The sequence below is a fragment of the Rhinolophus hipposideros genome (genome assembly GCF_964194185.1).
Source record: "Rhinolophus hipposideros genome assembly, chromosome: 12".
Lineage (NCBI taxonomy): Eukaryota > Metazoa > Chordata > Mammalia > Chiroptera > Rhinolophidae > Rhinolophus > Rhinolophus hipposideros.
Window position 1 is genome coordinate 26700461 of NC_138058.1, and position 27283 is coordinate 26727743.

The 27283-nt window shown below is 44.9% G+C and overlaps 1 protein-coding gene across 1 annotated transcript in view; it reads left to right on the forward strand.

Annotated features, from left to right (window-relative positions):
- Nucleotides 1-27283, forward strand: part of ADD2 (adducin 2) — a 97225-nt gene that overhangs the window by 47077 nt on the left and 22865 nt on the right. Inside the window, exons 3-10 of the mRNA XM_081069593.1 lie at nucleotides 4599-4816; nucleotides 6547-6685; nucleotides 13833-13984; nucleotides 14418-14498; nucleotides 15969-16118; nucleotides 17529-17672; nucleotides 19601-19699; nucleotides 24125-24301. Of these exons, the coding sequence (XP_080925719.1) occupies nucleotides 4634-4816; nucleotides 6547-6685; nucleotides 13833-13984; nucleotides 14418-14498; nucleotides 15969-16118; nucleotides 17529-17672; nucleotides 19601-19699; nucleotides 24125-24301 (1125 nt within the window). The 5' untranslated portion in view covers nucleotides 4599-4633. The remainder of the gene's footprint in view (nucleotides 1-4598; nucleotides 4817-6546; nucleotides 6686-13832; nucleotides 13985-14417; nucleotides 14499-15968; nucleotides 16119-17528; nucleotides 17673-19600; nucleotides 19700-24124; nucleotides 24302-27283) is intronic.

The window sequence follows — 27283 nt, forward strand, 5'->3', positions numbered from 1 at the left end:
TTTGGGTGGGCCCATCTCACCAACATGAGTTTCTAGACACTCATCGCATAAACTCCCCCAATCCTGCTCACTCAAGAGCTACCATGGAATCCTTCCAGCTGTGGCAGAAGCCCCTCTACTGCTTCCGTAGTCCTCCCTGATGCCAAGGAGAGAGCTTGCCATCCAGGAGGCAGCCTGTTACTGAGCAGCTCCTGCTGGTAGAAAGTTCTTCCTCACACCCTCTGCTAGAATCTGTCTGCCTGCTTTCCTGGTTCTGGCTCCTGAGGCTCTAAGGAATCAGCCTAATTCCTCTCTCATATGGCAGCCCAACAGATATTTGGGGACAACTGGAGTGGGGGAGTGCAGCCTCTGGAGCCACAGACAATCCTGGGTGAAATCCTGAATCCACTGTCAGCTGTGTGATCTTGGGCAAGCTAATTAACCTCTCTGATACAGTTTCTTTGTCTGTAAAACGGACAATAATGTCTGCCTCATAGAGCGGTCCTGGGAATGAAAATAAATCATGAATAGAAGTTGCCTGGTGCTGTTTCATCACCAATTCTCTGACACCAACCGGGTGTCCTACGATTCAACTCAGTGCTGACACTAACCTGAGTCAAAGGGCTCACAAGTTAAAGAGAAAACTCGCCTACAAAACTGCCCTCACTTTAGAGGCCAGCTACAGTGGGGTCCCCAGTCCACCTGCACTACTGACTGATTAGGATATAAATTTGGGGGTTCCCACATCCCTCCTTCAGTTTCTGTAATTCGCTAGAATGATCACAGAACTCACTGAAGACATGGTGACTGCCATTACAGTTTTATTATAAAAGAGCCAACTCAAGAACAGCCAAATGGAAGCAACACCTAGGGCAGCGTCTGGGGCTGAGGGTAGGGGCACAGAGCTTCAGTGCCCTCCTTGTGGAATGCACATGTGTCACCATGCCAGCACAGCCATGTGCTCACCACTCGGGAGGCTTCCCCCAAGCCTCAGTGTTCAGAGATTTTTAATGGGGCAGCATGTTGGTGGGGGAAGGGCTTTATTACTAGGCATAATTGTTTACATCATTTGCCATTTGATTGAACTCCATCTCCAGCCCCTTCTCCTCGCTTCCTCCATGGCTGGGGGTGGGGTGAAGTTGCAACCCTCTAATCACGTGCTTGGTCTTTCTTGGTGGCCAGTCACTCCCGGAAACTACCTAAAGGCCTACCAGAAATCACCTCATTCGCATAAACTCAGGTTTGGTGAAAGGGGCTCATTAGGAATAACAGAAGACACCCCAAAAGTCTTTTGGACATTTTAGAAATCCCAAGGGTTTTTGAAACTCTGTGCCAGGAACCAGGGACAAGACCAGATGCACCCTTTATGATCTCACACCTGTATCATGTGCTGGCCATCTCTGGTCCTCAGGAGCCTGCTTACCCTCTTTCTGTGATCTCCAGGTTGACATGTTCCCACTATCTGGTCAAAGAACGAAGGCTTTCTCATCAGTATTTTTCTGGACGGTTCTCTTTTTGTTCACATAGCTCAAGATTGAATTCGTTTTTGGACTAAAACATATAATTACAGTTATTTAGTATGAACCTGTTTACAATTGAATCACACACCTCTCATTACTTGAGTCCTTAATGCTACGATGATTCTAGCTGCTAAATGTCACCTAATAAGAGCAAATGCTTAAGAGTACTTGCTGTACACCAGGCACGGTTGTAAGTATGTATTTCACACACATTAACTCATCGAATCCTCACAACAACCTGAAGAGGTAGTTAAATATAATCCCCATGTTATATGTGGGGAAACTGAGGCACAGAGCGTGTAGGTAACTTGCCCAAGATCATACAGCTAAGAAGTGGCACAGCTGAGATTTGAACTCATTGTCTTATTCCAGAGTCTATGCTTTTAACCACTACGCATGTTGCACACAATTTTGATCGCCTATGAAATATTTTGGGAAGGGAAGGAAGGAGCACAAAAGGATGCCTCTGGTTCACAAAGCCAAAGGGTTGGAGCAGGCTGCCGCTGTCACAGTGAGGGAGGCAGGGCTTCCATTTCCTCAACCCCTGGAGCAGCCCTCTGGGGCTGGGCTCTAACAAGCGAAGGCAGGCCTGGGGGCATGGTGGTGTGGGCACTTGTCCATCAGGCCGGAGCTGCTTCATTCCTGGTGCTTCAGAAAGGGCAGAGCTGCTTCAGAGCCTTCACAGATCCATTCCTGGGAAATGCAGCCACCCCAAGGGGAAAGGGAGAGGATCAGCCTTGTCTTGTGTGATGGAAAGGATTTAGGCCAGGAAGGAGCCGTACCAGGCTGTGCGGGTCAAAATCCTAGTCTAGAGAAGCTGAGGTTCACGTAGTTCAGGTGGGACCTGGAGTTGTAAGGAACACGTGTGGGGGTCTCCAGGCTCACATCCAATGCACTCATTCTGAGGGCTTTAAATGTTATGAAGTACAACCTCTACCATTCTAGCAACGTGGCAATTATGCTTCAGAATTTTTTTGTAAAGAATGTTTGTTTTGGGCTGCCACTCCCAGACTCCATCCCATGGACGGGATTGGCAAGAGGGAGATCTGGTGAGGGCTTTCACAAGGAGGTGACTAATTAGGGAAAGAGTTAAGAGCAGAGGTCATGGTTTGGTAAACTTACAAAAGTGGGGTTTGGGTGGAATTTGGAGCACTACTGCTGTCCCAGGTTAAGGGTGTGGTGGCAGGTGGTGGTTGGAGTCGGAGGAGGGGCCTGAACAACCATGGGAAGTGGCACCTGACACTAGCATTAGAAATATGACGCTTTGTGCCATCTTTGGCAGGCTCGCTACAAATGGCTAATACCTGGAATGGATACCTTTCCTTATATGTTACAGCCATTAACATCTAGCCAGTGGTAAAACCCTGGCTGCCCATTAGAATTGCCCAGGGAGTTTTAAAAAATCTTGATGTCCAAACTAATAGCATTAAAATCTCTGATATCAGTATTTTTTAAAGTTTCCCTGGTGATTCCATTGTGCATGCAACGTGAGGAACCACTGTAAAACAGGGGGTTCAGGCCAGCAGTTGATTCTTGAGGAACCCTGTCCATGTGCCTTCCCTTGAACTTGCTGTTTGCCCTTCCCCAAAAGGGAAAAAAAAATGCAAAAAAGGAAAAAGAAAGAAATGTCACCTGAGGGTTCTGGACTAATGGGGTGGACTCCCAAATCGCTTACCTAATGCATCATCCTTGCCCACCCCACTCAGAGGAACTGCGAGGTGGAGGGTTGAGTCCTGACAGAACATGGAAGAAGAGGTCAGACAGCTCACCGATAACAATAATAAGCTTTGCTAGCTCAGCAAGGCCTCTTTTGTAATGAGCTGCTGGCTGGAATGAAGGCTAAGGCTTGGGCTAACAGGATCAGCTGAGGGAGCAGAGCAGATCAGGACCAGGGAGGCTCTGAGAGAACAAGAGAGCACTCAGCCTCCTGGTGGAAGGAGAGCCCTGGACGTAAAGTGAGGCAGGGGCAGGTTAAGGATGAAAGCCAGGTGTCCTGATATCATGGATTGCTTTTTTGGTAGTATCTCCCTACTCGTGTTCAAACGCTAGGTTTTATTCAATCAAGACACTTGCTTTCCTTCCCTGAGAAGGGGATCTGCCAACAAGAAGAAGACTAAAGCTTTGTAAGGCTCCCCCCACAGGTGGTGAAGGGGTATAACTCAGATTTGAGGGACTAGCAGTGCTGATATGGAGGGAGACGGGCGTGGCCAAAGCCCCATAGCTGGGGAGCGGAGGCTGGAACTGCAGCCTGCTTCTTCAGATGTGCTCCGACAGGGTCATAGAAGCCATTCCTTCATTCATCATTCAGGCATTTTAAAAAGCATGCCTGAGTAGAAAAAATGCTTTATCATTGATACTTTATCAGTGTTTATCATTTGGCTATTTCTCAATACTTACTTAGTTTGGTTTTGGAGAAACTAATTTCCCATCAATGAAAACTGCACACCTCTTTTAAACTTGGAATAAGAATTTGATTCTGCATGGAGACACGTTTTATAGAACAGATTCTCCAATACTTTTCTAGAGGCCAGAGCAAAGTTAAAGTTGTGCAGAAAAGCATTGTGCAGAGCGTTTCCCATGTTTTAGTACTTCCCGCTCTCTCTTCCCTTTTCTTTTGTGAATTTCCCACCAGATTTTTTCAGGAGGCTTCTTAGAGGCTTTTTACATTTTAGATGAAGTACTAATTCCCGCTAAATAACTTTACACTGCGTCGATATGCCATCACAGAAATGCTCAAAAAGGTCTGCAGGTCATGCTTGCGCTGGAAGAACTGTTTGCTTCAACCAGAGGATGGCCTTTTAAGCCCAGATGGTCCCGGAAGGGAGGGGGGGGACCCCCCCTGAGTCCCCCTGAGCCTGTGACATATTTTCATTTAGTACAATGGTCCATTGGCGCCCCCTGTAGATTGGCAGCTGCCAGCACTCGGTCCTGGAATCCGCGGCTGCTTTTTACGCCCTGCTGGGAATAGCCACAATCCCTCTGTGAATTCAGTCCCTCTGCTGTAGGACACGTGTACCTAGATTCCAGGTACCTAGACTCCAGGTACCTAGATTCCAGGTTGGGAGCACCAACCTGTCTGCCCACTTCCCTTCTCTGCAGGGTTCCAGGAGTGGATTGTAACCCCCCCCAGGACAATGAGTGAGGAGACTGTCCCCGAGGCCGCCTCCCCACCACCCCCGCAGAGGCAACAGTACTTCGACCGCTTCTCTGAGGACGACCCTGAGTACATGCGTCTTCGCAACCGTGCGGCGGACCTGCGGCAGGACTTCAACCTGATGGAGCAGAAGAAGCGCGTCACCATGATCCTGCAGAGCCCTGTGAGTGGGGTCTGACCCAGACCGGGCGGGGCGGGCAGGGACGAGGTGAAGAGGGGGCGGCGCTGACTCATCTGGCTGAACAGGAACGACAACTACTCTTCCACTTGGTCCCAGCTATTTTAAGCCCTCGGAGCCAGAGGGGGGTAACGTGGGAGTTTGCTTCTGTCTCTAGTCACTGGTGGATGGCAAAACCTGGTCTATGTGCAGGCGAGTTTCTCGGTGGTGGGGGGCGGTGGGTCGAGAGACAGGAGCCCCACCTCAGTTTCCTGTGCCCCTTCTGAGCCTCAGTTCCCGTCTTCCCTCCTCAGCAAAAAGCTGTCACAACGAACAAATTCGTGTAAACCTGAGGCATGCAGGGGGCACCACGTGGAAGTTTGGGGGCTCCCCTTTCTGAACACCACACAGAGCTCACTGTTGGGGCAGTAAGATTGACATGCATGAGGCAGCGGTGAGCAGGGCCTGGAAATCCCAGGAGGCAGGGGGAGTGGGGGGTTTGGGGGGCTACGGGCTAGGGGCCAGGGAAGGGAGGGCAAGTCAGGATCACCCCACCAAGGCTCCGGCCTTGAGGTTAGTTGGTGCCTGCCTGCCATGGACGCAGAGCTCAGGCTTGAGGCAAGTGGTGCATTTAGGACAGAGTGGGTCTAATGGGCCACTGGCATAGAAGTGTGGGGCAGGCCCTTGGGCGGGGAGAGAGGAGGAGCAATGTGGATAGAGGCAATGGTGAGGGAGGTAGAGCTGCGGGATCCTCGGGAAACTGCCTAATTCCAAGGGCCGGGAAGCCCAGGGATGGAGCTGGCATCTCTGGGTGCTTGCCAGGATGGGCTCTGCCTCAGTTCCCACACTGGGGAGCCAGGGCATTACATGGGCCATGTGTGACCCTGGCTGAGCGCGCAGAGTGAATGCTTAGGCCTCACAGAGGAGCAGCGAGGGAGGGGCCCGAGGTCTTAGTGACAGACAATGTTGGGGAGCCTGAAGGAATATGGTAGGTGCTAAAAGCATTGGGGTGATAGAAAAACCCCAGAGTATGACTAGAAGTGATGGCAGGTGTGGAGAAATGGCTAACCTAAGTTTCTGGGCCTGAAAGGATGGGACTCTATCCTCAGGCAGGAGATGGGAACAGGAGGAACTCAGGCTGCGTCTGTCTTTTTATAGATTCACCGACATCTAAGTAGCTTTCTACATATTTCCTCCTGAGTGTTCCCCACTGCCACATGCTGGGCAGCCATGATTTATTCGTCGCCTGACGGTCTGAAACGCCAGGCTTAGAGTAATAGGACATGAGATGTGGAGGTGACTTCAGAGGTCATCAAATCTTTCTGAAACTGAGGAAACTGAAGCTCAGAAGAGCCATAGGCATGGCTACTAGACAGGGAATATGGCACACTTTTTTCATTCAGTTCTGCCTTTGAAAATGTCTCAATTACTAAAATGAAGTCCTGCCAAGTCTGATGGGGGAAGGGGTCTTGCCTATCACTTAGACACAGTAAAGACCTGGAATCTGGACTACTTCCCATAGGGCAAAGGGAACAGGATCCATTCCCAGCATCTCCTTGTTGCTCCCCAAACTGCTAGAGCAACATCTCAGTGGAATTGCCCAAAGTCCGCTGGGGCCCAGGGATCCCAAGTGTGGCCCCAGCTTAGCTGACCCATGGGCAGGGTGGGCATGTGGAAGAGGGGCCTCAGTTTCTGGCATGGATGCACTGGGGGGACCAGCACCTTGGGGACTTCAGTCTTTTAGGGAAGAGCTGGAAGGCCTCATCCAGGAGCAGATGAAGAAGGGGAACAACTCCTCCAACATCTGGGCCCTGCGGCAGATCGCGGACTTCATGGCCAGTACCTCCCACGCAGTCTTCCCAACATCTTCCATGAGTACGTGGGGCGCTGGGGAGCTGCCAGGAGCAGAGGGTGGGGGGAAGTGGGGTGGGAAAGAGAGGAAGGAGCAGCAAGAAGCAGCTTGGTTGCCAGGCTACGGGATGAGTGCTGCAGTTGCATTAGCAGACCTGGGGGAGCTGAGCAGCAGCCAGAGATGTACCTGCTTAAAACAGCTTCTGATGCGGCTGAGATTTAAAGACCCACAGGAGAATTATCCCTGATGCCCGGAAATAGGAAGGGGGTGGTAGTGGTGACTCAAGGGAGAACTTGGTTCTGGTTCTGCTGGGGATGGGAACAGGATAACACCATGTCACTGCTCTGAGAGGCAAGGCAGCCCATATAGGCTCCCCGCCCCCATCCCCACCTCATCAGTGGAGTAACAAGAAGGGAAGAGCTTTGCAACTCAAGGTTCCTTACATGGCCTCTGCTTGAAGGCCCAGGTGTGGAGAGTGGAGAGTGAGAATTCTGTTCCCTGATAACTCTAGCTATGAGTATAGAACCAAAGAATTTCTTCATGTTAGTGGTGTCCCCTGACTCAGGCTATTCTTCCCTCAATCTGCTGGAGCCACTCCTTTGGAGATGGAGTGGGGGGATGGGAAGAGGCTATTGAACCCAGTGTCTTCAGGCCTCGCTGGACAGGCCAACCTGACTCTACAGATCAGGGCCAAGAGCAGTCAGGGCTGGGCACGAACCCATCTTCCTGGGCTCTGAAGCTTTGCCCACAACCTTTAAGAAACAGAGATCAAAAAATACTTCTCAACAAGATCAATACAAGATTATGGTGGGAAATCAGGAAAATATTCAAGAAAGGCAAATTATTCTACTGTTGTTCTTACAACCAAGAAATTCTATTATCAATATTTTGATACCTTTCCAGCCCTTTTCTCTTTATATAGATTATGCAAACAAAAATGAAGTCACATCATCTATACACATTTAATAGCCTTAACATGTCTTGACTAATTTTTCACATAATGAAAATTGGTTCTATAATATAATTTTGGATGGATGTATGCTATTCTATGGCATAGCTGAATATGCCATAGTTCCATCAATCTCCTATTTTTGGACTTTTAGGTTGTTTCTACTTTTTGCTATTATGAACAACAATGCAATAAACATTCTTGTACATAAATCTGTGATTGTGTCCATGACTATTTTAAGATAAATCACTAGACGTAGAATTGCTAGATTAAAGTAATGCATGTTTTATAGACTTTAATGCATAATGTCAAATTACCCTGGAGAAAGATGGAACCGACTTATATTCCCACCAGCCACATACTAGAGTGCCCATTTCCTCCACCCTGATCCACAGTATGTGTTATCATTTGTTTCACCCTCATGATTTGATAGGCAACAAAGAGTACTTTATTTGTGTTTTAATGTGCAGTTACTAATGAGGTTGGATGTATTTTCATATACATGTTGGACATGATTTTATTTCTGTAGTAAATTGCCTATCATGTCCTTTGATTTTCAAATCTTTATAAAGTAAGACTATGTCCCTATTATCTGTCAAATATATTGCAGTTTTCCCCAGTGTCTTGTTTGCTTTTTAATTTTATTCATTATGTTTTTGTCTTGTAGAACTCTTTAATTTCCCCATAGTTGAATCCATGGTTATTTTTCTCGTGTTCTGCTTTTGATTGCATGTTTAGAAGCGCTTTCCTCGTGGTTTATCATCTGAAAATATTCATTTGCCAAATTTTCTCAACAAGTTTATTCTTTAAAATAACTTCAGAAGTATTTTATCAAGTGTCCCCATCTACCTCAAAAAATTCCTTTTTGGATTTTCATTGGGATTACATTAAATGGATAGATTGATTTGGTGGAGAATATATAAATTTACAATTTTGTATTAGAATGTAAGTTCCATGGGGAAAGAGTATTTGTATGTTTTGTTCCCTGCTACATCCTGGATTTAGGATATAGTGTACTGGACTTCGGAAAATGTCTGGCACATAGTAGGTACATAAGAAATATTTGCGTGAATGAATTTTAAATCTTTTCAGAAATAATGTAGTTCTATTTAATTCTTCTTTAATGTCCATCACAAAAGTTTAGGAGTTATTTTCGTATAGTCCCAACTAATTTCTTGTCATGTTTTCCGGGAAATTTTATGTAATTTTGTTATTTCAAATGATTCTTTCTCTATTCAATTTTCTTTCTGGTTTTTGCTGTCATCTGGGAAAATCATTGGCTATATATGTTTAAACTAGCCTCTTATCAAACTCTTAAATTCTGATATCTTCTCAGTTAATTCTTTTGGTGTTGTATGTAGAAAAATCACATAATCTGCACATAATAGTCGTTTTTGCATCCTTCCTTCCAACCTGTACTCTTTGGTTTATTTTTCCAGTTTTCTCATTGCACTTGTGAGAACTCTCAGAACAATGTTTAATAATAGAGTAGAGAGTAATCACCCTGGTCTTGTTTCTGACTTTAATGGAAATTCTTTTACCACAAGAGTTTGCGATAGTTATTCTTTATCATGTTGAGGAAATACCTTTTTATTTTAGTTCGATATGGGTTTTTCTCAGCAATGGATCTTGAATTTTATGAAATGCATTTCGGGCATTTATTGATTTTTTCCCCTTGAAGTATTGATGTGATAAGTTGTATTAATAGATTTCTGAATATTGAATTCTTTTTTCATTCCCGAAAGAAATCATTCCTGGTCTTGATACATTCCTTTAAAAATCCTCTTCTGGATTTGATTAGCTAGACTTTTATGAAGGATTTTTGGATTTATGTTCACACATGAGATTGGTCAGCAGTTAGTTCACTTTTCTGGCAATCTTTATTTCCTTTGCTCTAATGGAGTTTAAATAAGTTAGGAAATCAATGTTTTTTGAAGATTTATTATTCACTTGTAAAACCATCTAGATCTGGGATATTTCCGATAAACATTTTTTTCTCAGTTTCTTCTGGGATTTAAAAAAATATATATTTAGCTTGTTCCTGAGCAAATTTTGGTCATATATTTTGTATAAAACAATCCATTTTGTGGAGCTTTTCAAAATTATTAGAGAGATTTACAATATTATTTAATCATTTAAACTTTCTGCTATGAATAAGATGACCTCCAGTTTCTATTCCTGGTTCTATGTTTTCCCACTTTCTCTTTATCGGCCAATTCAGATGTTGGTTTATTCATAGATCTTCCCACAAAAGCCACTTCTTGGATTTACATATTGGTTCTACTAATTTTCTTATTCCCAACGTATTGCTTTTGTTTTTAATTCATTAATTCTTTTCCATAACTTTCCTTTTTTGTTGTTTATATTTTTTCTGGAGAAGAATAAAATGGATGATTTCTTTTCATATTTAATTCAATAATAAAGACATTTAAACCTATGAATTTTTTTTGGTCTAAGTTTGGTTTTATCTTATGAATTTTGACCTAGGATTTCCTTTATTGCTAATTTCTAGATAAGAGGTCACTATTTTGATTTTATTTTTATTCTAAGAGCTATATGGAATGTATTTTCTCCTTTTCAAATGGTTGAGTTTGTATTCTTTTAAAGATTTGTTGATAATGTTTAATTTTATTACATATGTTTAGAAAATGTGACCTATTTAATGTCTATGTTTGGGACTTATTGAGATTTTCTTTGTGGCCTAGTAATATCATTTAAAAGTGATAGATGGGTATAGACTCTATTTCTAGGGCATAGTATTTAATTTATATCTTCACTTATTGTTTCTGATTTTGTCAAAAGTTAGAGTCGTGTTGTCTTCTACTATATTTGACTTCTGTTCATTTCTCTTTGCATTTCTGATAGCTTTCGCTTTGTATATCTTGGTGAGATGTCCTTCAGAGCATAAGTGTTCTTTGTCGCAATACCTTTAACCCATATAAAATGACCTACAAAACGGCTCTCTTTATCCAAAAGAATATTGTTTTCCTTGACTTCTACTTTGATAATAATATTATGAGCTCTGTTTAATTTTTGTTTACAATCGCCTGGCATACTTTTGATAATTCTTTTATTTTCACCAGTTTTGTATCACTTTATTGTAGTGTTTGTTTTTTGGAAACCTCCTATAGCATTTTTGGCATCTATTGCTACATTAGAGAAATCTGAAACAACCCTATTTTTTGTTCTATTGCCGTTAACCAGACGTTTTTTAGATACTTGTGGATTTTTCTCCTTATCCTTGTATTTCAGAAATGTTGCCAGGCAGCATGTAATTGTAGGCTTTTTCTTTTTATCGAATGTCCCCCTCCACCCCAGAAAGCCATAAATCCTTATAATTTATATACATAGTTCTGTTTTCCAGCCCAGAAATGTTTTCTATCAGATTAATACTGATTATCTGTATGCTAGTTGTCTGGTCTTTGTCTCCCATATCTATCATATTCTCTCTCACCGTTTTCATGTCTCTGTCTGTATACTCTTCCTTTTGAAAGAGAAATAGGTCTGACCAGGATTCCCATTGCCTCCACGACCAGCATCATCCGGAAGACAGTGGGATGACTGGAAATCTGATTAGTGCACCTCCAGGGTTTCTGAGTGAGGGAATGTGGAGAGGGAAAGTCAAAGTGTCATGCATTCAAGCCCACAGAGATTTGTCTTGGTCCAGCTCCATTTGCCTTAGAATCTGTTGTTTTGTTTTGTTTGTTTGCAAGAGTGTGTCTTTCAGTCTTAGCTTTTGAGGGGCTTGGTGAGTTTTAATCTTTTTTGTTTTCTGAAGTCATGTGAGTAAAGAAATGGCTTAGATCTGAATCATAAGCCTAGCTCAGCCATCCTAACTTTTGTGAGGCTGGCCAGAATAAGCATTCTTTCTGTTAAGACCTTTAGAACAACCCTCGTGCACTGTTGGTAAAATTGCAAATTGGTGCAACCGCTATGGAAAACAGTATGGAGGTTCCTCAAAAAATTTAAAATGGCACTACCTTAAGACCCAGCAATTCCACTTTTGGGTATTTATCTGAAGAAATCCAAAACACTAATTCGAAAAGATATCTGCACCCTTAGGTTCACTGCAGCTTTACAATAGCCAAGATGTGGAAGCAACCTCGGTGCCCATCAATAGGTGATTGGATAAAAAAGATATGGTACATACAATGGAATATTACTCAGCCATTAGAAAGAGTAAAATCTTACCATTTTTGACAACATGGGTGGACCTAGAGGGTATTATGCTAAGTGAATTAAGTTAGACAGAGAAAGACAAATACCATACGATCTCACTTACATGTGGAATCTAAAGAACAAAATAAATGAACAAATAAAACAAAAATAGACTCATGGATAAAGAGAATAAACTGATGGTTTCCAGATGGGAGAGGTGTTGGGGTGAAAATGCTGAAGGTATTAAGAAGTACAAATTGGCAGTTACAAAATAGTCAAGTAGATGTAAAGTTCAGCATAGAGAATATCGCCAATAATGTGGTAGTAACTTTGTATAGTGCCAGGTGGGTACTAGACTGATTGAGGAATCACTTCATAACCTATATAAATGTCTGACCACTATGCAGTACACCTGAAACTAAAATAAAAAATATTGAATGTCAACTGTAATTGAAAAATTAAAAAAAAAAAAGACCTTGAGAGCAGAGGATGGAGACTCCTATGGAACCCTCAGTTGTCTTCTCCTGCCCTCAGGCCTGTGGATGGGGTAATACTCGCAGAGTCAGGGAGGGGAACTCTGCTACAGGACCCAGAGGATGTGATGGGGCATTTTCAGACCTATTGTGGCCTCCTGGTCATCACTGGGACTCTACAGTTATTTGTAAGAGAAGGATTCTGAAGACCCAACAACAGCCCACCTGCCTGGCTTTGCCTGGGGCCTTATGGTTTTGATATGACTCCCTTTCTTACTGCCTGGGTGAAACAAAGAGGTAATTTCTCATCTGGGGGAAGCACAGAGAGGAGGAGGAATCCCACACTGATCCATTTGAATTAGAAACTGTTGATTTTGGAGTTTCCTTGGTGCTTTTCTTGCCACTTGAGCTGGGTCAACTATGTTTACTGGACACGTGGCCCAGAGGTGTGCCGTTCTGGTGGGCACAGGCCCTGTGGGTGCATTTTCCTGACATGGGGTGTTCGAGGCTTGATCTGCTTGCTTTGTGTAGGGCCAATAGTACCCCATCCACCCTCACATTCACAGACCATCTTATTATTTCAACTAATGGCAAACCTGGTCCAGGGCATACATCACATTGTGTAGTAACAAGGTTTATAGAGATGGCGGAAGCTTCCCAAGAGCATTTTAATCCATTAAAGTTAATAATAGGATGCTAGGAGAGGCAGCATCAGGAGGCTCCCAGCCAGACATCATTTTAAGCCGGAACCCTTTCCTATTGATTCTCTTATTGGTTCCTAGACACTGACTAATCAGAGTTCTGGGGCTTAGATGCCCTCTTCTGCCTTCCTGAGGTTTGCAGGCAGCGGTCATCATGGTTAATGGGACAGACGGGACGTCAACTCCTAGACCCTTTGGATGCCCTGAGGACAAGACTACCAAACCTCTATGTCCATTTGGAAATCCCTTCCACATTCCCCTAAATTCCCAGAAAGAAACTGTGAAGAACCAAGGGACTCACATCCAGAGGGGAGCAAATGTAGCCTGCCTGAGGCCTGCAGCCCTTCAGCCAGCCACAGCCACGGTGACTTCTGGAAGTTTATACCTTGTTAAAAAAGTTGAGGAATTTACTTCCAAGCTGATTTGGCATTCTACTTGCCCTGTTATCAAATCTGAGAAAAACGACATGGTATAGTTAAAACAATATAATTGCAGTTCTAAGGATTAGTAACTTCTTCATAAAAACTGATGAACTATACCCATATTTTCACTCAAAAAGAAACTTATTTTTACTCTTGCTTTTATTGAATGTCCACCTTTAGGATTTATGGCAAGCCTGGCCTTTTGAGAACCCTTCATTCCATGGCCTTGAGTCTTGCCATGATTTTTGACCAAAAGCAATGCTATTCTTACCCAAATAAGCAGAGGACTTTATTGGGCACAACTATCCACCTGTGGATTTTCTCTCCTTGGGTAAAGGTCAGAGAGTGTTGAATTCCCTGCCCGTGAAAGTCTCTCATGCAGTTGTAGTGCTAGGCCAAGGACTTGGGGGGCAGGCAGGAGCCCCTGACCCTAAGAGCTGTGCTGTCCCCACCCTGTCCCCTTGCAGACTTATCCATGATGACACCCATCAATGACCTTCACACAGCTGACTCCTTGAACCTGGCCAAGGGGGAGCGGCTAATGCGGTGCAAGATGAGCAGTGTGTACCGACTCCTGGATCTCTACGGCTGGGCCCAGCTGAGTGACACCTATGTCACGGTGAGGAGAGCATCTGGGAGTAGGGTGGGGCACTCACTCTGTGTGGCCCCCACAAAACCCAAAGGGAGAACTCCTGACTATTGGCATGGCCCTGAGACTGCTGGTGCCCTTTGGCCAAAATGCACTGCGTGAAAAGTCTCCAAGATTTATAACTGCTGTGGTCACCTGCCCAGTGGACGCTTCTCTGGATGAGGATTGAGGAACTCTTGGATCCTACCTCTAGGGCCACCCTTGGCTATCGAGTGATTCTTCTTGTAGCTCCATTTCCCCCATTCCAAATAAAAGCCAAGTCCTCTTCACTGCTCTTGGGTTAGGATGGGGGAGATAAGGGTTCTTGAGAGGAAGATTTGGGTGCAATGGATTCAGGGGAAGAGGAGATTCAAGCAATGATCTCTTCCATTCTTGCCACTGAGAACATGTGTCTTTCCTCCAGCTGCGAGTCAGCAAGGAGCAGGATCACTTCCTGATTAGCCCCAAGGGAGTGTCTTGCAGCGAAGTCACTGCATCCAGTCTGGTGAGTACAGTCCAGCCTCTCACTACCCACTCCCTATGGAAATGACAGCACCCGCTCTGCTCCTACAAGGATAGATCGTCTCCAGGTCATCCACTGCTGTCCTGTCTCTCGTGGAGCTCCCAATCTGGTGGGGCAGAAAATGCACAGGGGCACCAAAACAAACTGAGTCCCCAGAGCATGATGTGACCACAAAACCCCATGTGAGGTGCAGTAGTAGGAGGGAGGAGGGAGAGGAGATGGACCTGGTCCTCTGAGTCTGGGATTTACCACAAAGGCTGGGAGTGGGAAGGCCTTTCTGAATGGGGAATACATTAGATGAAAGCCAGTTCTTTGTCCCAAAGCAATGCAAGACTTGTCTCGTGCTGGTGCCACTAGAAACAGCTTCTGGGACTGCTCTCAGTCCTCCTGCACCTCTTAGGTGTGGTCAGGAGAAAATTCCAGAAGTTGGTTGCAATTGAGGAAGATGTCTAGGTGGGAGGAGGAAAGACAGTAGGAAGAGCTGTCGTAGAAGCAGAAGAGGCCCAATGTTCCTTACATTTGTGGGTTGCAGCTGTTGTGCCACGAGCCTGGGAGACGAGGCTACCACCTCAGGGCCTCTGCCAGGCTTGAGACACATATGTTGAGTCCAGGTACTCAGAAGAATGGGCTGACAAAGCCACAGAACATCCGGGCAGGGCAGGACCTCCCGGGCTGTTAAGGCCACTTTACAGGCAGGAGAGGGCTCTGGTGCCCAGCGAGGGTACATAACTTGCACAGGACCAGCCAAGGAGATCATGGCAGAGTCAGGCTGGGACCATAGACACAAGGACTGCACAGGCTCTGTCTCTAAGGCTGTCATGGTCGGGTGCGGGGAGCAGGGGAGGCAATCAGTGATTAAACTCAAACCGAAGAGTGCTCTGATGGAGATGAAGGAAGCTTGGGGAGCCTAGGGCACCGACACGGAACTCAGTGGGAGGTGGAGGGAGCAAAGGAGGAGCTCCTAGATTGAAATGGTGATGAAAGAGTGGAATCCTCAGGAGCCCACAGGATAAACAGACTTAGACCAGGGCAGCAGGGAAAGACTGGGCAGAGGTAACCACGGGTTGGCCACTTTGAAGTCATGTTCATTCTGTAAAATTCACTTAAAGTCTAATTTTGTAAGAGGGGATTTGTTGAACATCTGACCGATGCTTCTGCTTAAATAAATGGCATCAATAGCATCCCTTCCCCACACGAGTCTCTCCCTTTCTTTGTACCGTCTTGTCTGCCTGGGCCTTCTGGAGTGAGGGTGATGGGCAATGTGTGGAACTGCTTGCAGGATATCATGGTGCTACAAGCTGAAGGGCCAAAGCTGTCATGATTTTCAGAAACTAAAATCTAGCTTCTTGTTAATAAGTTAGGCTAACAACCAGCTGCAGGGAGATCTCACCCTGGGCTCCAGGGGGCATGTTCAATAAGAGGGTCGTAAGTCTGTTTTCTTCCCTGTCCCAGATCAAGGTGAACATCCTGGGAGAGGTGGTAGAAAAGGGCAGCAGCTGCTTCCCCGTGGACACCACAGGCTTCTGTCTGCACTCGGCCATCTACGCAGCCAGACCCGACGTGCGCTGTGTCATCCACCTGCACACACCCGCCACCGCAGCGGTGAGTGTCAGCTCTTCTGCCAGCATTTGACTCCCTGAGGCCAGCAGCAGACCCATGCTACCCTCTTCTCTGAGATTCTCCATGAGGAAAGACATAAGACTCCCAAGCTAGTGACAATCTCATCATTTAAACAGTTCTGGAAAAATTTCCTGGAACTCATACCAAAGTGAAGAGAAGGAACACCCAAAGTGGGGACCATAATCCTCTCCATTTTTCTAACTATGGAAGTCTTGGTTTGGGGAGATAAGGTAAAGATGTGTAATGTCCACCCAACTGCATCCCCCACGCTGTCACATACACAAACTGGCATCACTTACCCACATGACAGCACCTCTTGAGTTTCTCTATTCTGGTCAGTTGTATTGGATCGAAGGCTGGTACCTTCTCCCCCCGCCCCCCAGCCCAGGCTCTGGTGGGAGAGATCTTGATAGAAGATGTTGGGAACCTGGACTTGCCCACTTTTCATGGCTCAGGGTGGGCTGAGAGCTGGGGACAGGAACAAGGAAAACTGGGAGACAGTAGAAGGAAGCCTCCCCCTCTTCAAAGAGCAGAGTATCCCCTCAGGGTCTCTGGTGATTTCTCCTTGTATGCCTAAGACACTGCAACGTCATTTAGAAAGACAGCGGACAACCAATTCTGGTTGTCTCAACCTTTACCCCATCTTGCCGACTCTCCAGGCCACGCACCTATAGGGGCAGAGCAGACTTGTCACTGGCCTGTGGTTTTCTCAGTGAAGCACACTGGTTATGAGCACACACTCAGACCTCCCAGAATTTGGACCAAGACTGGATGATATATTTGTGCCAAGTGTGCAGAGCCTGGACTTACTCATAGGGCAAAATGAGGGAAGGCTCTCCTAAACCTTTCCACACTTCTTGATTATAATAAAAGGCAGGGCATGGTGTGTAGGGTTTCCAACAGGGTTCTAACCCCATTCTGTGGCACTCTTATTGCCCTATTACTAATAAAATGGGGCTTCACAATGGGCCTCCCTGTTAGTGAGAAGTTGTGGATGTTTCTGCACTGACCTCAAGGCTGAGGGTCTCCATTAGCCCACCCTAGGGGACCTTGGACCCTGATTCACCCCAGCCTGGTGCCGAATCCACCACCTCCTGCCTCTTCCCAGAGTCCTAGGACAGAGCAAAGCTGGGGGTAGGAAGCAGGCATAGCTTTCTCAAGTTCATTCTTTGTAGCAATTTTAAAAGATGATATGGCTGCTATGAAAACTGTGATGGAAAGACATTAGAGGCAGCAGCCAGGAAGGAAGACCGGAGAGGAGAGTCAAAGGGTAGTGCATTTCTCATGTTCTTGGTTCCCACACCCATCCCCAGGCTAGAACTTGACTGTGTCACTCTGAGGAAAGGGTCGGGGGGAGCTGCAGGTGCTAACCATTCCATCGTCTCCCTAAAGGTGTCAGCCATGAAGTGGGGCCTCCTGCCTGTCTCTCACAACGCCCTGCTGGTGGGGGACATGGCCTATTACAACTTCAATGGTGAAATGGAGCAGGAAGCGGATCGGATCAATCTGCAGAAGTGCCTTGGACCCACCTGCAAGGTTTGGCTCACCTGTTCTGGGAAGATGCTTTGGGGTGGGACTGCCAAAGCCGACATCACAAGTGACACATGTTTACTGGATGATGTTTAGAAATTGTACATAAACAAAAAAAGTGAAACAAAATTCGATCGCACTATCCAGAGGTTTTGGTACACACCCGAAATATATTCACATATATTTACAAAACTAGGATTATAAAATATATTCTCCTTTTCCCCTTAGCAATATATAGTAAACACCCTTGTGTGTTATTAAATATTTTCCATACCACTATTTTAAGTTATCGAATCATATCTCATTGTATGAATGGCTGTGCTGCCATTTACCTGTACAGTCCTCTATGGTTGGACATTGGAAGGTTTTTTTGTCCCTCAAATTTTCTCGTAATATTCGTATCAACAACACTGTGATGGAAATCCTTTCAGCTAAACATTTGTGTGTGCTTGAGACAATTTCCTTAGGATAAATTCTTAATTATGCACATTTTAAAATTCTTACTTCATATTGCTAAATTGCCCTCTCCTTTCTGCTATGTCGAGTATATGAGAATGCGGTTTTACGGCGGTCTCCCCAAACTTGAGTGTTATCACTTTTCTTTTCTAACTTGATAGAGAAAAACAAAAATCTCATCATTGTTTGGTTTACTTGTAAAGAACACAATCTTATAACAGTACATCGTTAGGGGTGATTAGCTTAGAAGGGGAAGTTTCAGAGCCAAGCCTGGGTTGCTGGGCTCTTGTTCTTAACAGGCTCTCACTGCCTGAGTCATTTCTGGACGTCCCTGTCTTTCTGTCTCTGACACAGAGGAGAATTCCCTGCCACTCTCTCCTGACATTCTCTAAAGCCTCAAGAGCAGGGCCTGCGGAGGGATGAGATGTTCACATCTATGAACTGCCATAAGAATTTGAAAGATGGGACATTTGTTGCTACAAAATCTTTTGTGGGCCAGGGTCCTCGTCTCTTTCCATTTTTCTGGCACTTGAGAGGAAAAACCTCCAACTGATTTCAGCAAGAGAGGATGTGCTGATTAGGCCTCAGCCAGGTCTGCAGAGACAGACCCAATGTGTGGATCTATGTCCCAGCTCCCAGGTGGGCATGCGCTAGTTGCAGAGAGTTCTGGAGGATAAAACCAACCAAGAGGAATTTCTGGCACCTGGACCTTGGGGAGTCATGCTCTTGATATAAATTCATTTTGGGATTTCCCCCTTTTATCTGCCTCTGGCCCTGGCTGAATCAGAAGCATAACACCAATGGCGAGAACACCTGGGTTCTAGTTCCCATTCTGCCCCTAAATAGCTGGGAGACTTTCAATTTCTTTAGGCTTCTATTTCCTCTACTGTAAAACCCATGAGTTAGATTGGAAGGTCACTACGGCCCCTTTCATAGAACCTTAGGATCTTAGAGCTGCCAGGGCCTCACTGAATTTATAGAGAGGAAAACCGAGGTCCAGAGAGGTCATGTGACTCGCCATCAGGGTCTCAGGTTTCCCACTTGTTTCTGCAGAGCCACCCCTCAGAGACACACACCCTTCAGGTTTTGACTCCCAGGCCAACTAACTCACAGGGGCAAGAGGTTGCTTTTGAGGTGGGACCTCATATTGTACAGCAAATAATTTCATTTACCTTAACACAAACACCAGTGTTTCAGACTTCTAAGCTCTCCAAGGCCTAAAAACCCAGGCATTGCCCAAAGAAATCCACCAAGCTATTTAGTCTTATTCTTAAAAAGCACCTTCTGTTTCTTAGGGTGGGTTAAAATCACATTTGGGGTAGCATTGGGGTGTTTGTGTAGGGAGAATGAACAAGGAGTTGGGGGGGAGAAGACTCAGGATTGGATACGGAAATTGATCTGAATGAAATGAAAATCTCTCCCCCTTAACTAAAAGTTAGAAGGCTTAAAGTTTTAACTTGACATTTGCTCCTCTGCAGATCCTGGTGCTAAGAAACCATGGCGTGGTTGCCCTAGGTGACACGGTGGAGGAGGCGTTTTATAAGATCTTCCACCTGCAGGCTGCCTGTGAGATACAGGTAAGCAAGTTCCTCAGGGGCGTGGCTCTGACAGAGGCCTGTGGGCCAGGGCCGTGGCCCCATTGGCTCTGATTTAGGGAGGCCTGTGAACGTAGCCACATAAAAGCCTTGACCTATTTCTCTGCCTTGGCACCGTCTTATCCATCTAAAGTTTCACACTTAGAATCTGTTCCGTAGCTTTGAAAAATGTATTGTCATTGTCTAACAACCAACACCCAACTCTTGGGGCTCAATGCCCAGAATGGGGAGCTGCCTATGCTCATCAATTAGACAGCAGGAGAAGCCATCATAGGGCAGAGAAGAGATTTTACCATGCTCATTTATTGTCTGGGGTATACCTGTTACATCTGGCTATATCCGATAGACACCACACAGATAAGTTTTCTTTCTTTTCTTTTTTTGGGGTGGTGGTGGTGGTGTGTGGGTAGTTTGCAAAAACTATGAACATGATCAAGTCCAGAAAGAGAAGTAGAGGCCAAGGCTGGAGCACCAGGGAGCCCCCAAGGTGATGTGCAGGGAGCCCATAATGAAGTTCTCCTAACCAGTAAGAGATGACGTGGAGGGAGTGTCAATGGTCATGGGACCCCTAGAGGAATTGGTGAAGAAGCAATAGGAAAAGAGACACAAATCCTGTAGCTTTCTCAGAGAACAAGGTGGTGCTGGATAAGCCAAGCACTTGCTCCTTTCAGTGGCAAGACATCAGGGGTGAGTAGGGGACCTTGCACAGGTGACTGGGCCCCATCCTTCCCTGCTCTGGGTTGTGTGCCTTGAGTCGGAACTCGCTCTCCACGAATCCCCCGTTTTCTCAGCTGCAGATGTGGGGCCTGTAGAGTCCGTGTGACAACAGGGAATTTCAGAAAAGGACAGGTATTGCTGATGGTATTTTGGGGGCTCAATTGACAGAAGCAGAGTCTCACTGCTCCAGAGTGAGTCAACTCTGAGCAGGGCCCTTTTGGTGTCCGGTCTGCCCTCTCCTGACTGGTCTTGGCATAGCAGTGCCCCAGGAAGGGCTGCCTTTCTCTTGGGAGTTAGAGGAAGATGGGGGTTTGTGCTGGAAGAATCACTAGTGGAACCTCTACAAGTGGTACATTTATCAATGGTTTTTAAAGAAATATGTTGAGGGGAATATTGTTAAGACAGTAATGAAGAGGTGTTAGAGGAAGTAATATGAGACTGCCTCCCCCCTCCTCCCAAAAACCCCCACAAAATCACAGAAAACAATAGCAGTAGTCGGAACAGAAGAGTGTGGAGAAGGTACAGTAGGACGAAGGTGCTGCCTTTCTGATGTGGTGGCCTCCCTGCTCCCAACCACCGATGCTGGCTTTGAGCTCTGACCCATGACTGGTGCTAGAGTCTGGCAGGGCCTCTGATATGCCCACTCTTCCTTCCCCACATCTGAGCTCTTAAGAGTCATCCATCTTCCTTCTGAAGAAGACGCTCTCATGAGAAAATAGTTCTTATCTCTTTGCAAAGACAGCACAACCCTAAGAATGAGTGGAGAGAGATGCCCACGTCCCCGTCATGGTGAAATGAATCTTTCCTGGGCTCTAGACCTTCAGGAATGGCCACTGTGCAATTTAACCAACTGTGGAGATGGAAGGGCAGAGCCGACAGCCCACCAGCTACTTCTCTTGGCCCTACCCGCTGTCACTTTCTTTCAGTCAGGACTGGTTTGATGTGACCTTATTAAAGTGCATCAGACAATGGAGGCAGATGATCCTCAGAAAAGCTCCAGTGGCTTCTTTCAGCTGATGGAGCAGGGAGGCTTCTAGAGGGAGAAATGAAGCTGGAATGTGTGGGAGAAAACCTGGCAAGATTAGACCAGAGGTGTGGGTGGTTTAAGGCATGGAAGATCCCAGGTACCCGCAGTCTGCAGATGCTGGTGGGATTGCAGCATCCAGCGGGGTCATTTCTGGTTGCATGACCAGCATTGACGTTCTCTTTCCGGAAATTGTGGATCTAGTTTTCTCCTGCAAACAAGCAAGTGTGACTGTGGTTCAAGACAAAGAGACTATTTTCATTTCTTGGGACAGGGTCCTCTTTGCTCCCCTCAGTTTGGGGTTCCAGGAAATTGGGTCATCCCCAGCTGAGAGAGGCAGCTCCCTGCTCCGCTTAAAGGCAGATGGGAGGAAGTTCAGGCAGTTCTCCATCTGCTGCCCATCACCATGGAAACTGATGGGGGACGAGGGAGGTGGGAGGAAGCAGCTCTTGCAAGGATGTGGGCAATTCTTTCCTCCTCCATGAGTGACCAGTCCCAGAGGATATTGCTTCTCATCCTTTCATGGTAAAAACTCATAATTTATGTGTCATAAACATTTATATGGCACTCTATATGCACCAGGCGCTATTCTAAGTGCTTTACAAATATTACCTTCAATAATCCTCACGAGGTAGGTACTACTATTTTCATTTTACAGATGAGAATAACTGAGAAATCACTGCCCAAAGTCACACAACGAGTAAGTGGCAGAGCCAGGATTCCAACCCTGGCAGCCTGGAACCTGAGTCTGTGTTCTTAAATACTGCCTTGCATTGTACTGCTTATCAGGATGGCAAAGGTTTGTGGGAAAGGTTGGCTGACAGGCCAGGACCCTCCTTCAGGCAGCTGGCACATCAAGTCAGGGGGTTAGGTCCCAGGCTAAAGCCCTGCCTTGGTGAGATGGAGGTCCAGGATGAACGAGGTAAATTGATCGGCCAGGTGGAATTCACTGCCACTCAGGGTCCATGTTATGGGCTCAGCCTCAGGGCTGGGACTGCAGAATTAGACAACATGACAGCAGAGGGCAGAACTAGGACCAGTAGGTTTCAGTTCACTGTAATCTACATCAACTCACTGTGACCCTTTGACGGCCGGATAGCACTACAGTTGGCTGCCTCCCCAATCATAGGGCCGATCACCTTCTGGGGATCTCAGACAAGGACTCTTACTGTTGGTAAGTTGGAGGATAAAATAAGTGATCCCTAAGGTCTCTCTCTTTGCCAAGGTGTGGACTCATTTTTTAAGTTAAAAATGGAGCCTTCCATTGGGCATATGTCTTGGATGAAGAAAGCGTGGAAAATGAGTGTTCTAGCTTCCTCCTTTTCACAGGGTGATGGAGTCACCTTGGGAAGGTGTCCTGGCTGACCTCCAAGAAGTCTCTTAGGGGTCATTTGTCACACTGGTGAATTTAACACACCCCAGGGTGTGTCCCAGATCCTCATGGGATAGTAGGACTTCTTTGTCAGCCAGCTAAATTGCATCCTCTCATTTTCAGTAAAATAAAACAACAAAAAGCTGTCATAAAAAATTAAAACATTAAAAATGTATATAATCAGCGTAGTTCCCCCATAATAAACAGGCTTACATGAGATAATCAAATATTAATCAGAATGCTCATGTATGGATGTGCAGTACAACACTCCTTACTCAGATTCTTTCTGTAGTTGAGCTTGCCCAGGAAACCAAATCATAACTAATTGCATCTGAGTGGACAAAGGGAAGTAAATACAATGTACTGTTAGATGAGCGTGGAATTAGAAAACAGGGAATTAGGCTGATGAATGCTTTTTAGGATCATGCTAAAATAGCCTGCTGTATACACACACCTCTTGCCCTAATACTCAAAGTCCATTGCCTACAACCATCTGCATTGTCCCCTCCCCTGGGAGCCTTGACAATGGGACAAACACTCTAAGTCCATTGGCGAAAGCTGCCTCACCCTACACAGTGCCTGGCTGGGCATTGTCAGCCTTTCGTCTGTCTCCTGGGATTCTTGACTAACCCCATCATGGAGGATGCTTTCTTACCTTAGATCTGTGAATTCAGTCTATGAGCCTAACTCATATTTCACTGGCCTAGAAGCGAGCCTATGTTTTTCAAGTGACTTTAAGATAAAAAGGGGGAGATATTCTAAACATACAGAAAAATGCAGAGACTAATAGTGTACACCTGCTACCCACCTCTCAGACTTAACAAATATCATCCACAGCCTTCTTGCTTCAGATCTTTCCCTCTTGAGAAAACAAAATATTATAGACAAGACTTGAAATCCCCTTTGGAGCCCTTTCTGACCCCATCCTCCCACCCTCCCAGAAATAATCACAATTTGAAGTTGGTCTGTATCCCAGGTACCTTTCCAGTCCTCTGTATTGTTTTATTCTTAAGGTTTAACACTTGCCATTTCCTTCTGTAGCCTCTAAGGGCTGACATTAAGAAAGAAACTGCTAATACCTCCCTCTCTGGAAATGGGTGCATGCCCAACAAGTTTGGGGTGGCTTTTCCTCTGGGAGAAAAAAGTCAAATACAGCTCCGTGTTCCAGCCATTTCCGTTTCTAATCTTCCCTGATCCCTACTCTCTGTTACACATATGAGTATGGTAAGTGCACAGGTATGTGCGCGCACACACACACACACACAAGCTGAGGGCTCTCTGCTCTTCACCGCAGGTGTCTGCTCTGTCCAGCGCTGGGGGAGTAGAAAACCTTATCCTCTTGGAGCAGGAGAAGCACCGACCCCACGAAGTGGGTTCCGTGCAGTGGGCGGGGAGCACCTTCGGACCCATGCAGAAGAGCCGGCTGGGGGAGCACGAGTTTGAGGCCCTCATGAGGATGCTGGACAATCTGGTGAGTCTCCTGCCATTTCCTTTCCAGGTCGCTCCACTGAGGCTTAGCTCCAGAACCAGTCAGTACAAAGCACTAGGTGGGTATCAGGATTGCCAGCATCACAGTTATGTTGATTGGCAACTTGACAGAATTTGTGGTCATTCTAATAGTAGTTGAGATGGCCTTTGCCACCCGCTTCTCAGGGCTGTGGTGTCATCATCCCTACAGACTGCTCCTTAGAGAATGGGTAAGAAGATATGGGTTGGTAAAAGAAGTAGTGATCCAGTAAAAATAAGAACCACAAAGCTTCTCCTATAAGGCGACTTGTTCACTCTTTTGTAGTTAGTTCTGCCTCTCTTATCTTATGTCTCTAATGCAGAAAACACATTAATATCACAAATTTCTTATTCCTGGTGAGCAGCATTATAATATCCTATTGTAATGATTGAATCAATTATTACAGGAGTTAACTAGGATGCGTCTAGGAGTGAGATTTAAAGGACACGAAAGAATTTTAAGACATTCTTTCTCCTAGGAGCTAACAGTTTAGTTGATGAAATATGTAAACAGAAGACAATTCAAGAACAAGAGGAAATCTTATACCATGCATGAGGAGCTAATTGCAGGAAGAGATTCTAACTTCTTAGATTGCTCAGAGTAGTGAAAGATGAGACCTATCTTTGTAACACTTTTTATATCTGACTTATTTTGTCCCCCTCTCCCGCCCACACTATTATCTTGAACCCTTTTTATTGTGCCTTGGTCAATGAAATAATTAATACTTTCCTCTTTGCCTCTAGTTCCTAATTATTTCTACCTTATTACCAGGCTGACCATGAGGGTCTCTTTAAAATGAAGAAAGGTACAATCCACAATGAAAACACAACTCCTTAGCATTTGTGTGCTGAGTAATCTATGGTGAAATAAAACACCAGAACCAGATGATTTCACACAGGAATTCTTTCAATTCTGTAAGGAACCGTCAATTCTTATGCTATTTAATCTTTCACAGAAGAGTGAAAAGACATTAAACCATAACAATTATAACACAGTCAGACCAATTTTACTTTGAGTTGATGAAAAATGCAGCATGAGAACCAGCAAATAGTATCCAGCATAACATTAGATTAATATACAATAACCAAATGCAGGTTCATTCCTAGTATTCAAGGATGGTTTAATATTATAACTCTTTTAAATATATTTCATGATATCAATGAGTCTGAAGATAGAAACCTTTCAGTCATTTTAATAAATATCAAATTTAATACCAATTTATAAAAATAATAGCAGTTATGTAGGACAGGATACTTATTTAACATGGTTAAAGTGATTTTTCTCAAAACATGAGCCAATATCATGCTAAACCACTAGAAGTATTTCCATTAAATTTTACACTCAATCTTAGCCAAACAGGTGAGAAATGATCTGTTTTGTTTGAAACAAAACAATGATTCCTGCTCTCAGTACTATTATTTAACATTGTTCTGGAATAGTATTGGAACTCAATCCAAAGCAGTGAGGCATAAAAACAAGATGTATAAACATTGCAAAGGAAATGAAATTACTATTTCTTATAGATAGTATGGTTACGTGCCTATAAAGTCTAAAAGTGTCAACTGAAAATATTAGAAAGAATGAGTGCATTTTAAAGTGATCACTTATGAAAATGTATCTTAACATATATTTAAAAATACAATAACGGGAGAAAATAATCCTATTTGCAAATGCAACAACATCATAAAAACTTAAGCAGAACCCATTCACAGAAAACTATAAAGCTTTACCAGTAGATATCAGAGAACCGAACTCAGTGAGGAACTATCATTTATTTTTAGTTAGAAAGCTTCCAAAGGGCAAAGAGGTCACTCTTCCAAGTTAATCAATCTCAATGTAATTCATTTAAAAATGAGGGAAGTCATAAGAATTTAGCAAATTGTTCTTCTAGCTGAAATTCAGAACGGCTAGGAAAATCCTATAAAAAGAAGAGTACTTAGAGACACCTGCTCCAACCACATGGTAAAACTTAATTAACTAAACAGATGAGCACTAATTAAGAATGGACAGGCAAATCAGTGTGACAGCTTAGAGAATCCAGAAATAGATCCCAAATGTATAAGAATTTAATATAGGTCAAAGAGGCATCTTCTAAAGCAGTGGGGAAAAGATAGACTACTAGTCATTTGGAGAATAAAACTAAGGTAGATTGCTACCTCATTCCTTTCAACAAGATAAATTCCCTGATTTATCAAAAAATGAAACATAAACTCATATAGATATTAAAAACATAGGTTCATCTTTTTGAGGCTCTTGTGCTGGGCAGGACCTTATCACACATGGCAGGAAAGTCTGAAATCATGATGACAAATACTGACAGATAAGATGACATCAAAATTCAAAACTTGCATTTTTCTAAACCACTCCCCCCACCATAAACAAAGGTAAAAGACAAACTATGAGGGAAATATTTGTAACAGTCAAAATATTAACGTCCTTAATGTAAAAAGATATTACAAGTCAATATGAAAAAGAAAAATATCTGTCATGCAGGGTCTCAGCTCCCGCTTCCCGCATAAGAACATAGGATATGGTGCGGCCAAAAAAGAACACCCACGGAGCCATAGATAGTGGAGTCATATGGCTAATGGCTCACTGATTATAGCTGATGGCCAACTAGTCACAGCTGATGACCATCTACTACCTGAGCCAGCACCTTTCCATGTGAGGCTGAGAGCCTGGAAACTGCACACCTGGCTCTGTCCCCACCCCTCCAGGATCTCGCCTCACAATCTACGCGACAAGTGTCTTCCGCAAGGAGCCCTGTGCGAGGAGCCTGGAGGTGAATGCAATATCCTGGGCACAGCCAGAGTTTCTCAGGGCACCACCAGTCCTTCTGGGCACAGCCAGATTTCCTGGGCTTCTTAGGGTATCACCAGTCTCCCTGGGCAAAGCCAGGGCCTCTCAGTGCACTGCTACTCTCTCTGGGCACAGCCAGACTTCCTG